This window comes from Macaca mulatta, chromosome 1 (assembly GCF_049350105.2).
Source record: "Macaca mulatta isolate MMU2019108-1 chromosome 1, T2T-MMU8v2.0, whole genome shotgun sequence".
Taxonomy (NCBI): domain Eukaryota; kingdom Metazoa; phylum Chordata; class Mammalia; order Primates; family Cercopithecidae; genus Macaca; species Macaca mulatta.
This window is the reverse complement of record NC_133406.1, coordinates 155,600,033-155,614,031: the sequence shown is the minus strand read 5'-3', so window position 1 is coordinate 155,614,031 and position 13,999 is coordinate 155,600,033. Positions and strand designations below refer to the sequence as shown.

General features: G+C 39.4%; 1 protein-coding gene across 3 annotated transcripts in view; it reads right to left on the bottom strand.

The window, feature by feature from the left end:
* Positions 1–13,999, bottom strand: part of MCOLN2 (mucolipin TRP cation channel 2) — a 72,806-nt gene that overhangs the window by 30,759 nt on the left and 28,048 nt on the right. For all 3 annotated transcript variants that reach the window (XM_001107980.3, XM_077953469.1, XM_077953462.1), the window contains exons 2-4: positions 12,763–12,922; positions 6,041–6,214; positions 3,631–3,784 (exon numbers count right to left, since the gene is read on the bottom strand). In XM_001107980.3, the coding sequence (XP_001107980.2) occupies positions 3,631–3,784; positions 6,041–6,214; positions 12,763–12,922 (488 nt within the window). The remainder of the gene's footprint in view (positions 1–3,630; positions 3,785–6,040; positions 6,215–12,762; positions 12,923–13,999) is intronic.

The following is a 13,999-nucleotide window of genomic DNA, read 5'->3' as shown; positions in this document are numbered from 1 at the left end:
GCAAGAAGCTTTGAAGACATGATGGCAAGAAGATGAGGGTGTTCTTTCTATCTGGCACACTTCTCCAGTAAGCATCAGCTGGACCCAGGGATGGAAGAGGCTGGGGACTAATGGTGATTGAGTGGACCCAGTTGAGAAGGGAGGAGAGGCAAGCATTCTGACAGATTTGTAATGTGATATTGATGCACAAAGATTTTGAAGTAGGATCCAGAAGGCACTGAAGGCAGGAGATGGTGATGGACAGTGAAGAATTGGATGAAGTCAGTAAAAAAGATGTCTATGTGAAGTCAAAGATCTTTAGTTGGAGATCACTGAACCAGTGCTTCAAACATTTAACGTGTGTGAACCACTTGGGGAGCTTGCTGCTAAGAAGCACTTTTGGATTCAGAGACTCTAGGGCATGGCCTGAGATTCTGCATTTCTCATAAACTCCCAGCTGATGCCCATGTTGCTGGGTTTTCAGTAGGAAAGACCTACTGTCACTAAATCATTACATGACTTAGTTGCTTACCTTGAATGAGCATCAGTTTCCTCAACTGTAAAGGTCAAAATGATGATATTTAAGGTCCTCCTACCTCTAACATTCTTATTCTAAGGTGAAGTTTAAAAAAAAAAAAAGTTAAACTGATCTGAGTAAACAACTATATTCTGAAAGAAGAAACATGTTCAAGCTCTCTGTGCCACACACTGTCGTAGGCCTTTTTCTCCTGTATTTCATTTATTCTAAGATGCAACTTTTTTTGCTTTTAAGCATCTCTAAAGCAGATGAGTCTTTCAAAAAAATGGTATCTTAGATTCACAGAAATTGAACAGAATTCTGTTAGTTAATTTTACACTATTCATAAAATTTGCCTTATAAAAGTCTGTTTGGTTGTTCAAATTTTGTGTGATTTTGTAATTATAGGGTTACACTTTGTTTAAATATTCATTCAGAACTCTCTGAAGTCTGGCTGACTTTCCACTTATAGCCATTGCTGCCGAGGCCGCCAAGCACGTGGTAGCAACAAAACTGAGTTTGTTCGTTTTGTGTTGTTTTTTCAAGATAGCAAAAGCCCTAAGTAAAACATCAAACTTCAAGCAGAATAAACTGATATCTACAGTAACAGCCTCATAACTCAAATGAATATGAATCTCACAGAATACTCCAGCCAAAGAAATAATCCTTTCAGGGGGAGGGTAGATTCCTGCTGTTCCTAAAACAGCAGGAAAAATGATGAAATGGTCATAATGTCTCATGCTAAGAACATGTGGAAAAGAATATAAGACACTCAAAAATTGTATTACAGAAAATGAAACACTATATTAAAATGTTAGTTACTCAAATGTTATTTTTTTTTTTCGAGAAGGAATTTCGCTCTTGTTGCCCAGGCTGGAGTGCGATGGATGGTGCAATCTTGGCTCACCGCAGCCTCTGCCTCCTGGGTTCAAGCAATTCTCCTGCCTCAGCCTCCCGAGTAGCTGCGATTACAGGCATGTGCCACCATGCCTGGATAATTTTGTAATTTTAGTAGAGATGGGGTGCCTCCATGTTGGTCAGGCTGGTCTCGAACTCCCGACCTCAGGTAATCCGCCCGCCTTGGCCTCCCAAAGTGCTGGGATTAAGGGCGTGAGCCACTGCGCCCAGCCAAACATTTTTTTGACAGGATTCATAACAGTCCTCCCAATGAGGCTGACCTGGAAAGCTGTAGTTCTCGAGGCAGAACCAGGAGGGATATACCCATTAGCATAAATTAAGGGAAACACTAATCTTGATCTACACAATCAGCTGTGCAGCTAAATATAAGCCTGCCAGGAAAGCTGGGCGTGTAGGCAAATATCTGTGTTTAGAACACTGAAGGATGATTCCCATAATAGTAAAGATAGTGCAAAATTCATAAGTAGTTAATCTGGAACAGCTTCTGCTAATTCACCTACATCAACTACAGTGCCAAATGAATGAAGTCAAACTCAATCTTATTTGTATCTGCAGGCTTCCTTCAACATATCCAAGGAAAGAAGGCCTAAAATCTAGTATCACATATTTGAAGAATCTTCATTATACCTTTTGGGTATGTCAGAAGATTCTCTTTGACAAGTTATATTTAATAAGTCAAAGAATACAATTAACATATTTAAGCAATTTCTGTTAAAATAAACTCATTAATAACCAACCTCTGTCCATTTAGTTAAACATAGTCCATATTCTGAGCGCAATGAAATGAACAAGGGAAAGACTGCCCAATGGGCAGGAAATAAATCCTGCTTTCCAGCATTGCCAGTGCTATCTAGCCACTGGTATGACTTTGGTCACATTTCTTTAATCAATTTTCCAAGAAAAATCAATTGAGAAAAACAGTATATGAATCACTGGGAAACCACTGTATGGTACATCCAATTAGAGTCACATATTTTTAAAAGGACAAGGGACAGATGGCTTACTTGAAACAGAGGGTAACAGGACAAGTCCTCCTGTCACAGTTACTGGAATCACCTACAGGGAAGAGCATAGCTGACCACCCAGGTAAAAGATTAAAACAGGATTAGCCCCTGTAGGTGGACTACCGAATAGATCTCAAGTTAGCAGAAGCTTCCAGGGAGATAAGACAAGTGACAAGTGACATTTCAATGTTGCCAGCTACAGAACCAGGTAACTCTCCTCTAGATGGTCTCTGAAAGCACCGTGGGAGCCAGATACCACATGTGCTGGCTTATGGGCTGGTTCTTTCAGAGTCAAGAGCACATGACACATTTACTCACGAAGAGATTCTGAGTGGGCAGCCTATAGAAACATTAAAACCTCTGTCTCATAGGGTATTCTCCTGTTGTGTCATCAAGGCACCTTAAGATCAGATTATAGGAAGTACGATCAAATGAACTCAACAATGTGAAACGCTAATTTTAATAAAAGTATTCTAAATTTAAACTGCTGTTAGAATCCCTACTCCTGAACTGTTAGTACTTGAGGAGCCACAACTGATTAATCTTTGCAACCCCAGCACATAAAACTGAGTGCTCTGGACATGATGACTACACACCAGAGGTTTGTTGAGTGAATAACAAAACAATAAAATAATAAAACAATATTAAAAAAAAAAAACAAAAAGTCTTAAGCCAAACACCTCACATTTACATACAGTATGCTCTTAAATGCTTAACAAAATAGCACAAAACAATTCAACTTGATTAGCCATTAACTTGTTGCCAAGGGATCTCCTAAGAGAGAAAATGAGTTATTAATCACAATTCACCTTTGAAGAGCATTTCTGTATTTTACAAATAATAAAAACAAGTGTGCAAAGCATCTTTACATATATTATTTCATTTAACACATACAGACCATTTCTTCAAAAAGCCTAATCATCCCCTCCTAGGGGAAAAAACCCCAAAAACAGGACCTGTGAATATACCCCAAAATCAACTATCTTTTGAGTTGCTCCAAATAGATCCACAAATGCTGTCCCTGTCCCATCGCCACAACCCCACAGTTTCCTGAGCCAAAGCCCCTCTGCAGGCCAATGTTGGAGTGTCAGCCCCTGACAGGTTAGCTGTCACTAAAGCAATGTTGTTCCATCTGGGTTGCTAGCACATGAGGGCATTTTTGCTCTTACCACAAGACGATAAAGGCACATCATGAAATTATCACTGCATTACCGAGCTCAATGTCGTTGTCAATATTCAGTGTCTCATTAGAAGGAAACATGGTCCCTTTCTTGTAATGCTGCTTACAGACTTTTAAGCCAATTCTATTGTCTTCATTTTCTCCATAACCAAGGGTCCCCAGGGTAATGTCCTTTAGCTGATGATACTATTAAAAAATAGTCAAATAAAAAACCACATATGACCTTTTAAAACTTTGATCAGAGGTTATAGCATATAGAATGTACTTTTAGTTACTTTGTATTGCTTACATCATGTCCCTCAATAGAACTTCCCGATTTAAAATACTACAAAGAAATCTTCTCAGGTTGTTCAGCAAGACACTGCCTCACAGAACTCGAAACTAAACATGGTGATGGACGGCTCCCACCTCACTCAACCAAAGCCAAGGTCCTGCCTTATCTCTAGGACCTCATCTCCTACTCCAGTTCCTTGGCTCCCCCGCCCCGCCGCAAAGCTGCACTGGCCTCCAGGCACTTCCTGGAGCTCACTTGCCTATTTTTGCCTCTGGCCTTTGCTGTTCCCTCTGCCTGGAGACCCATGTACATAGCCACTGGGTTTACTCACTCCTTCAGCTCTCAATTCCACACCTCAATGAGGCCTTCCCTCCCTAAGCCAAGGAAAATTGCAAACATACATCAAAACATCACATTGTACCCCATAACTATAAACTGGGTACAATTATGCCCTGTCAAATAAAAATAAAATAAATGCAGTAAAAAATAAAGAAAGAAAATCACAAACATCTATCACCACACCCAGGCACTTCACATCTCCTTCCCTGCTTTACTCCTTAGCAGTTATTACTTTCTAACATCTACTGAGGACATGAGCCATCCATACTCCACAGCTTACATCAATGACTAACATGAACCAACATTAGCTTACCTGAGCTTACGTTAACATGGCTTTACTGTTGGCTATCTGCACTAATAGGGCTTTACTAGTTCTGTCTTCATTAATATGATTTTACTATTGCTGAAAATTTTTGCCCTGGACCATAAAAGTCCCTGTATTATTTCAGGAACATCCAAAAAAACTCATTGAAATAGGTATCAATTGGAAGATTTTGTCTGAAAACAACTCCAAGATTGTTTGAAACTGCCTCCCCAATCCTCACCTTGCCATGTTCATCAGTCCTAAATTATTATATCATCATCCTTACCTAATTCTAATCAAGCTCCCCTCACATTAAAGAACTCCCTCCTTACCAAAGGCAATATGGCATCTGATCAATACAGCATCTCCCTTACCACTCTAAGTAATAAGCTCAGCTTTGCTCATCAACATGTTTTTTGTGTGGTGTTCTCAGGGAGCCAGCATTTGATACTATACATTTCACTTCTTTTTGTCTAACTCTTCCTTCTAGAATCAAGCTCTATAAAGGAAAGTGTTTTGTCTGTGTTATTCACTGCTGCATCCTCAATGTCTGGAATAACACCTGCTACATATTAGATACTTCAATATTTTTTGAATGAACGGAAAAGAACAGGAACAGTTTCTCTTTCCTAAATTATTTCTTCAAGTCTAAAAATCTGCTTTCTCAGACCTGTCTACATACAACTATTTTATGTTCCATATTCTTGAGATTCAGCTAGGGTTATTAATGCTAAAACATCACAATTAAGGCCACAGAATCCCTGATTGTTTATTTATTTATTTTATTATTTATTTATGTATTTATTTCTGTAGAGATGGGGTTTCACAATGTTGCCCAGACTGGTCTCAAACTCCTGGACTCAAAGGATCAACCCACTTTAGCCTCCCAGAGTGCTGGGATTACAGGCATGAGTCACCACGCCAGGCTGGAATCTTTGATTTTATTACTAAGCTTTCATCAAGCCTTCTGAGATTAAAAATCTACTCTTGCTATTTGATCTGGGGTAATTTTCCAAAAGCAGTAGGTATGAAGTGATAAATTAAAAAGATAAATCTTTTTTTAAAAGTCAAAATAGGAAACTCTTTTGTGTAGAAATGTAGCTTCAGAGGCCTGTAATCCCAGCACTTTGGGAGGCCAAGGTGGGCGGATCATGAGGTCAGGAGATCAAGACCATCCTGACTAACACAGTGAAACCCCGTCTCTACTAAATATACAAAAAATTAGCTGGGCGTGGTGGCGGGCGCCTGTAGTCCCAGCTACTCGGGAGGCTGAGGCAGGAGAATGACGTGAACCCTGGAGGCGGAGCTTGCAGTGCACTCCAGCCTCGGCAACAGAGGGAGACTCTGTCTCAAAAAAAAAAAAAAAAGAAATGTAGCTTCAGAAATAGCAATAAACATTTTTTGGCAGACTGCAAAACTTACATTAGAATATTTTAACATATGTATAATTTTTGTTTGTTTGCTAAGACAAGGCCACGTATCAATACATTGTTAAAGTATAGGTCATTCACAACAAAACACTTGCCTGATTAATAGCAAAAAAGATGCTCTCATAGGCATCCTCCTGAGTATATACACTGCAGCTGTAGTCATCTTCATCTGTACCAGAATATCCTTTCAAAAACAAGTGCTTAAAAGCAACAGTGTTATCTTCTTTGAAAGCAACCACCAGCTGGTTACTTAAACCAAAACGAACAAGCTAAAAAATAAAATAAAATAGAAATACATGAAATATACCATTTATCAGGGGAGGCAAATGTCTTCTCACTATCATCAACAATTACCTATAAACATCAGAAAAGAATATCAATTTTTTTGGTTTATACTAATAGCATCAATGTCAAAACACAAGTCCCACAGAAGAATAACCTCATCAAGCTACACCAGCAATTCAAAGTAGCATAAAATTAGAAGAGATTACTGCTCCCAATGACTAGTGACCCTACTGGCCTTTAATTAAGAAAGAAAGAATCCAAATCAGCTAAGTCTCAATCCATTTTTCTCATACTTGGATTTCAAGTTAATTGTTTTCAAAATCGATTACTTAGTAAAGCAGTAACTCATCGTATTGATTTGAGATTTAGAAATTGGCTGGGTGCGGTGGCTCAAGCCTGTAATCCCAGCACTTTGGGAGGCCGAGGCAGGCGAATCACGAGGTCAGGAGATCAACACCATCCTGGCTAACATGGTGAAACCCTGTCTCTACTAAAAAATACAAAAAACTAGCTGGGCGAGGTGGCGGGCACCTGTAGTCCCAGCTACTCAGGAGGCTGAGCCAGGAGAATGGCTTAAACTCGGGAGGTGGAACTTGCAGTGAGCTGAGATCCGGCCACTGCACTCCAGCCGGGGCGACAGAGCGAGACTCCGTCTCAAAAAAAAAAAAAAAAAAAGATTTAGAAATTGTAGTATTTTTTAAAATCACAGCTATGTTTTACATATGTCTTTTAAAAGTGTTTTTTGAAAAGTAGCCTACATAAATACTTACTTCAGCTAGGAGGTAATAGTTGTCAAAAGAATTCAATTAATTCAGCTCTGTAAGAATTCTTGTATAAAATTTACACCTGAGAGTTTCCCTCACCAAATTCTACAGTATCAAAGCACATGAAAGAATAACAGAGCATGCTTTACTTGTATGATGTCAAACCCATTCACTGTCACCAAGCATCCACCTACTCCTGAAAAATGCCCACTTATTCTCCCTTTCATTGTCATTGTATTTTGGCAGAATTTAGGCACCCAAGGGTTCTCTTCACGAGAAGTGAAAGTTTTCTTCTTGGAACCCAAAAATGGAGGAAATTAACACCAAAAGTTTACAAAAAACCTAGGAAACTACACACACAGCTACACAAATACCCCATCATGCACGCACTCCCACATGCACAAGCGTACATTCACACTCTCTCACATGCATGCACTCTTATTCGTGTCTTCTCTGTCTCTCTTACATACACACACAGGCAGTGCTGGTAGTCAAATCTCTATAAGCCCTGTCCCACACACCTCTCCCCACCTCCCTAAGTGATCTCTTCAGCTGCCTTATAAAACAATGAGACTAGAAGGTTTGCCCCAAGTCCTCACTCAACTAAGCCACCAAATTTTGGGACTGTTTTCTTCATATGTAAAATTAGCAAGTGTAACTAGATGACACTGACAGTTCTGTTATTTGTTGTCATTCCATGGTTCAATATGATACATCTAAACAATAATATACAAGACACAATTCTGAACAATTCAGATAAAACTAATGTTAATTTAGCAGGGTGAGGTGGTCTGTGGCTGTAGTCCCAGCTGCTTGGGAGGCCGAGGTGGGAGGATCACTTAAGCCCAGGAGTTCAAGGCTAGCCTTGGCAACATAGCAAGACCTGTCTCTAAAAAAATAAAGTAAAATAGCTAATATTAATTTGCATATGCAAACAACATATAGGCATAAGGTTTTTTTCATGGTTTACATTTTTTAGCTTTTATATTTTGTCGTTTTAAAAAATACTAAACAATTAGGAAAAATAGTCACCATTTTCAGCAATTATTATATGCCAGGTACTGTGCTAACCGCTTTACATGCAGTGTCTCCTTTACTCCAAGTGGTCTATGAAATGTTACTACTGTTATTCCATTTTACGTATGTGGAACCTGAGATTTAGCTTCATTAAATTGCCTAAGTCACCTAACCAGAATGGAAGCCAAGTCTAATTCCAACGTCATCTGTGTTATGCTACAAAAACAACTTCCTTCTGCTGAAAAAGTTTTTTGGGATGCTTCTTCTAACGAATTTAAGTGCTAGCTTTTCAAAATTAGGAAAGGCAACTATCACTTGAGAATGTACACAGATGCTACTCTTCAGCATTTGAGACTCACCATGTCACATTCCTCAAATGCCATGTCAAAGGACTGTGCAACTGCTAAAACTCAGCTATTCTAAGGAAAACATCAGATAAGAAGTCCCACATCATCTAACTTGTGCTGAAAATTAAGCAACAGAAGGTTATAAGTTCTTCTAAGCATGTGATTTCTGTCAATGGTGCCTGTAGGAGAAGCCAGAAAAGGTCATGTTGCTCTTGAAAGGTAAAATGTAAACCAGGGAAACAACACACACGATTGCTTCGAAGTTTTATTAAAACTACTGACACATATGAAAAAACTGGTATACACACCACACATGAATGAAGTTCTTCAATCAAAGTTTGCTGAGTGCTTACTCTGAGCCAAGCTGGGATACAATGTGGAAAAGAACAACACTGCATGGTACTGAATAACAACTCCTATCTGTTGAGAACCAGGCATTGTGCTAAAATTTATTATTTTTCATTTAATTCTCAATACCCTATGAGTGAGCTATTGCACTGTGCTCTGCAAGGACAGGAATGTTTTTCCTTTTCCCCTACTATCATATACTCAGGAAATGAAATAATGCCCATCACAATGTCAAACACTGAATCAGCTGATGAATATAATCCCATTTGATACATCTGAAGTCAAGTAATTTATCCAGGTTGGAATATCCAGAAAATGTCAGAGTAAGGATCTGGACCCAGGTCTGTTTGATTCTAGAGTCTGTTTGTTCTCTCAACCTCTTGGCCCCACAACCTCTTAAACTGAAATGCTGCCAATTTAACTCTAGAGGCAGGGATACTCGACCCAGTCCTCCCACATTAATAGTGAAGCTAAAGAATCAACAACAAAAAAATGTGAACTAGGGAATGAACAAATTGACCATGAAAGTGGTATACAGTTTGCTGATATTTGAAGCCACAACCTTAAACTCAAAGCTCATCAAAACTCAGCTTTGGGGATGAGAGGACTCTGTTGTAATCTCTGCTTGGAACCTAACCTATCTGGCATCAGGAGCAAGAAATTTCCTCCATTCTATTCATAGAACAAGCCAAGATCAAAATGCATGGCCCAGCACTGGGGAAGGTTGGGATTTTCAAATCATCTCTTAAAGGAGACAAATCCTGGGAAGGAAACTGCGAAGTCCCTTTCTTGTTATGACAGAACCAAACACTCACTGCAGAGTAAGAGTAAGGGAAGATGGTATTGTCCAAATGACTGGGTTTTTTTTTTAAAGGCGTTGACAGCAAAATGCATCCTAGTCCCACTAATTAGACATTAAGATTTGCTGAGAGTATGATACAAGACAGAAAAATAATTACTTATAAGTGTAGTCTGGCGAAGATTGTGAATTTAAGGCCTCATTATGAAATCAATGTAGGATAAAATATTCTGTACCAGGTAAAAACAAGATACTGCTCTAATTATGTACAAAAGAAATGGGAGAGAAAGAGTAGAACTAGCAAAAGAATGTAGACACCTCCCTCAAGATTATAAATTACTGCAGAATTCAGAGTAAGAATTTTAAAAAGTTTTTTCTTTCTTATCAGCCCTCATACCCATCCCATTAGACTTGAGGATGGAGCACAAAAAAAAAAAAAAAAAAAAAAAAAAGAAAAAAAAAAAAACAGAAAAAGAGAGGGAGGGAAAAGTGAGATATTATGCAAGGAATGGTAAACAAGAAATCTGCTCCAATTAGATATCACCCAAATAGCAAAATTTGTTAGAATGATCCTATATGGAAACAAAAGTTTAATCCTTCCCAATTTTATTAGGGGAAACAGGGTATGCCCATATGAAAAGTAAAGTATAGTTCCCAGAAATATTTTGTTATTTAAAGTAAAATTAGTAGGCCGGGCACAGTGGCTCAGGCCTGTAATCCCAGCTCATTGGGAGGCCAAGGCGAGAGGACTATTTGAAACCACAAGTTCAAATACAGTCTGGGCAACAAAGCAAGACCCCATCTCTACAAAAATAAAATAAAAAGCCAGGTGCAGTGGCATGTGCCTTTAGTCAGCTGTTTAAAAGGCTGAGGTGGGAAGATCTCTTGAGCCCAGGAGTTCGAGGTTGCAGTAAGCTATGATTGTGCCACTGCACTCCAGCCTGGGTGACACAGAGAGACCCCACCTTGAAAAAATAATAAAAAATAAAATCAGTCATGTAGACAGGAAGAAGTACTAAAGAAAACCATGTGCTGGATGGTCAGGCAAGGCCCAGTGGGGGAGATGGGACTTCAAATAGTACCTGAAAGGTGAGGGAGAAAAAGTCACCCTGGATTTGGAGGAACAAACAGGATGTGGAAGAGAATCATTGGGTTGGCCTGTCTGACTGGGATTTGGGTAGGAAACAGCAGATGAAAACTTGTTGGAAAGACAAGTTGAAGGAGACTGGAACTCTTTGAATTCCAGGCTAGAGAGGTGAAATTTTCTTCTTGGGAAGTAGGGGTTTTTGTTTTGTTTTGTTTTGTTTTTTTGTTTTTTTGAGACGAGTCTCACTCTGTCGCCCAGGCTGGAGTGCAGTGGCCGGATCTCAGCTTACTGCAAGCTCCGCCTCCCAGGTTCACGCCATTCTTCTGCCTCAGCCTCCCCAGTAGCTGGGATTACAGGTGCCCGCCACCACGCCCAGCTAATTTTTTGTATTTTTAGTAGAAACGGGGTTTCACCGTGTTAGCCAGGATGGTCTCAATCTCCTGACCTCGTGATCCGCCCACCTTGGCCTCCCAAAATGCTGGGATTACAGGAAGTAGGGTTTTGAACAGGAGAGTGACACAATAAAGGCTATTCTACGAAAAATTAAGGTGATACTAGCATTGAATGTATATGGATAAGAAAGGTAGGCATAAGACAAAGCCAGAAGCAGCCTAATTAACTGATCTATATTCCTACACTGCAAATTCTAAGGACAGGACCAGAATAGATATATTATTGGTTGCCAAGACTAAAACTTCAAAACCAAGAATGAGAATGAAAATAAGCTAACAATACGCATACACATTTAACAATGTCTTTGCATCTCAACCTTGTTGTTTCTTTGGAAGTAATTTGCTTTCCCTAAACTTAAGCTGGTACATATGGCATATCATACACTGAAAAGCCTCTTTATGAACACAGAATAAAGAAGTAACTCTAGTTATGGCAGGGACCTTCTCCCATTTCTAAAACTACATAAAGGTATTTTTAAGTATTTATTTTTATGTCCCAGAAATAACATCTTTACACACCTCTACACTGATAACAGAATGATTATTTGCCAATAGAGCCACATATCTCTAATCAGTTTAAAAGGGCATGTGTTTCAAATATAGTTAACTACGGCAATGATTCCCAACCTTGTTGGCACCAGGGACTGGTTTTGCGGAAGACAATTTTTCTAGGGACTGGAGCGGGTGGGGGTGGGGGTGGGTGGGTAGTGGTTTCAGGATGATTCAAATGCATTACATTAGTTGTGCATTTTATTTCTATTATTACTACATTGTAATATATAATGAAACAATTATACAACTCACCATAATGTAGAATCAGTGGGGGCCCTGAGCTTGTTTTCCTGCAAGTAGAAGGTCCCATCCAGGGTGGTGGGAAACAGTGACAGATCATCAGACATTCGATTCTTATAAGGAGTGTGCAACCTAGATCCTTTGAATGTGCAGTTAACAACTGGGTTTGCGCTCCTCTGAGAATCTAATGCCACCACTGATCTGACAGGAGGCAGAGCTCAGGCAGTCTGCAAGCCATGGGGAGCAGCTATAAAAACAGATAAAGCTTTACTCCCTTGCCTACCACTCACCTCCTGCTGTGCAGCCTGGTTCCTAACAGGTCCATGGCCCAGGGATTGGGGACCCTTGACCTATAGAGAAGCCTCCCCAATACTGGTTCAGCAATACAGGCCCCAAAACTAGAGGAAAACTCTGATGGCTGTTTTGATACCGGTAATAAAGAGCTCAACAATATGAACTTGAACAAAAGGTCTAAATGCAGCTTTTGTATAATCCTGATAGTGCCTGGGATCAGTGTTTACTTAGATAGAGCACATTGATATGATACAAGGAAAACTTAGGATTCTGTAAGTCTGAAGACAAAAAAATGCAGATTTTGAAAGTATATTTGAATAAGCTGTATTGTATAATGTATAAAGAGAGTTCCAGAACACAAATGTGTGTCACTCAGACATAGAAACCCCTCACTACAGATCGACATTGATTCAGCATTTACAGAACCTGTACAGAGAGGACCTCAGGATCTCTTACTAAGATTGTCTTCTAAACAGAACTTCAACCTACCCTCTGGTCTCCAGAGTCAACATAATTTTAGTTTTAGGAACTTGAGTCTGGGCTTTTCAGAACAAAAGTCAAGTACAGAACACATGAAAAGAGTTTTGTCTTGGGGTAAGGGAAAAATCAAATGAAATAATAATGTAAGTTACCTGTGTGGTGACCATGACTATCTTCAAAATCTGCAAACCCAGTTTCCACGGAATCTGGCATCTGGCTCGGTATTTTTCACAAGGGCTCATGAAGTAAAACTTCAGGTCTTCCCTTAGACATTCTTCTTTCATCTCAGAATCATGACGTGCCATTGCATTTCTGCCACAGAAGATTAATTTTAAATACCCAGGAAAGCCTCTCCTTCAGCTCCTTTAGAAGTAACTTGCTTTCCCTAAACTTGAGCTGGTACATATGGCATGTCATACACTGAAAAGCCTCTTTATGAACACAGAATAAAAAAGAACTCTAGTTATGGCAGGGACCGTCTCCCATTTCTAAAACTACATGAAAAATTATTCCAGACCCTCTACCTCCTACTTTTCCACACAGCCACCAATCTTGTTCAAAATGGCCAATCTCAGCCAGGCATGGCGGCTCACACCTGTAATCCCAGCACTTTAGGAGACTGAGGCGGGCAGATCATTTGAGGTCAGGAGTTTGAGACCAGCCTAACCAACATGGTGAAACCCCATCTCTACTAAAAATACAAAAATTAGCTGGGTGTGGTGGCGGGCCCCTGTAATCTCAGTTACTAGGGAGGTGGAGACAGAAGAATTGCTTGAACTTAGGAGGTGGAGGTTGCAGTGAGCCAAGATCACGCCACTGTACTCCAGCCTGGGTGACAGAGTGAGACTCTCTCTCAAAAAATTAAAAATTAAAAACAAAATTAAAAAAACAGCCAATCTCAAGAATTATAAAAATTGGATTTTACTTACAAGACTCATCAATTCCTACTTCTTAACATAGAGCATTCACCTGTCACTAGAGAAAGTATGTGTGTTTATGTTTGTGTGAGTGTGTATGTATGAATTGTATGTGAGTGGGTATATGAACAAAAACCAGACAGGACATTTTCATGATACTCCAGGTATGACATTACAGAAATTTAGTATAAACGAATGGAATTAGATTGTTATGGAAGAAGAGAATCTTTGTTCTGTAACTCTGTACTGAGAGAAGGACTATGACCCTTTTTTTGGATAAAGTATCAGTGATTCCAGAATATAAATAGCTTCACAAAGATAAATAGCATCTCTCAATTTAAGCCTAGTCAGATATTTGTCACTTTACATTAATAAAAATTTGCTTTTACTATTTCAAGGACTCTGGACTCAGGAATGGGCACATGACTCAGGGTAGGCCAAAAAGAACCAATGAGAGATGGTTTACAGGACT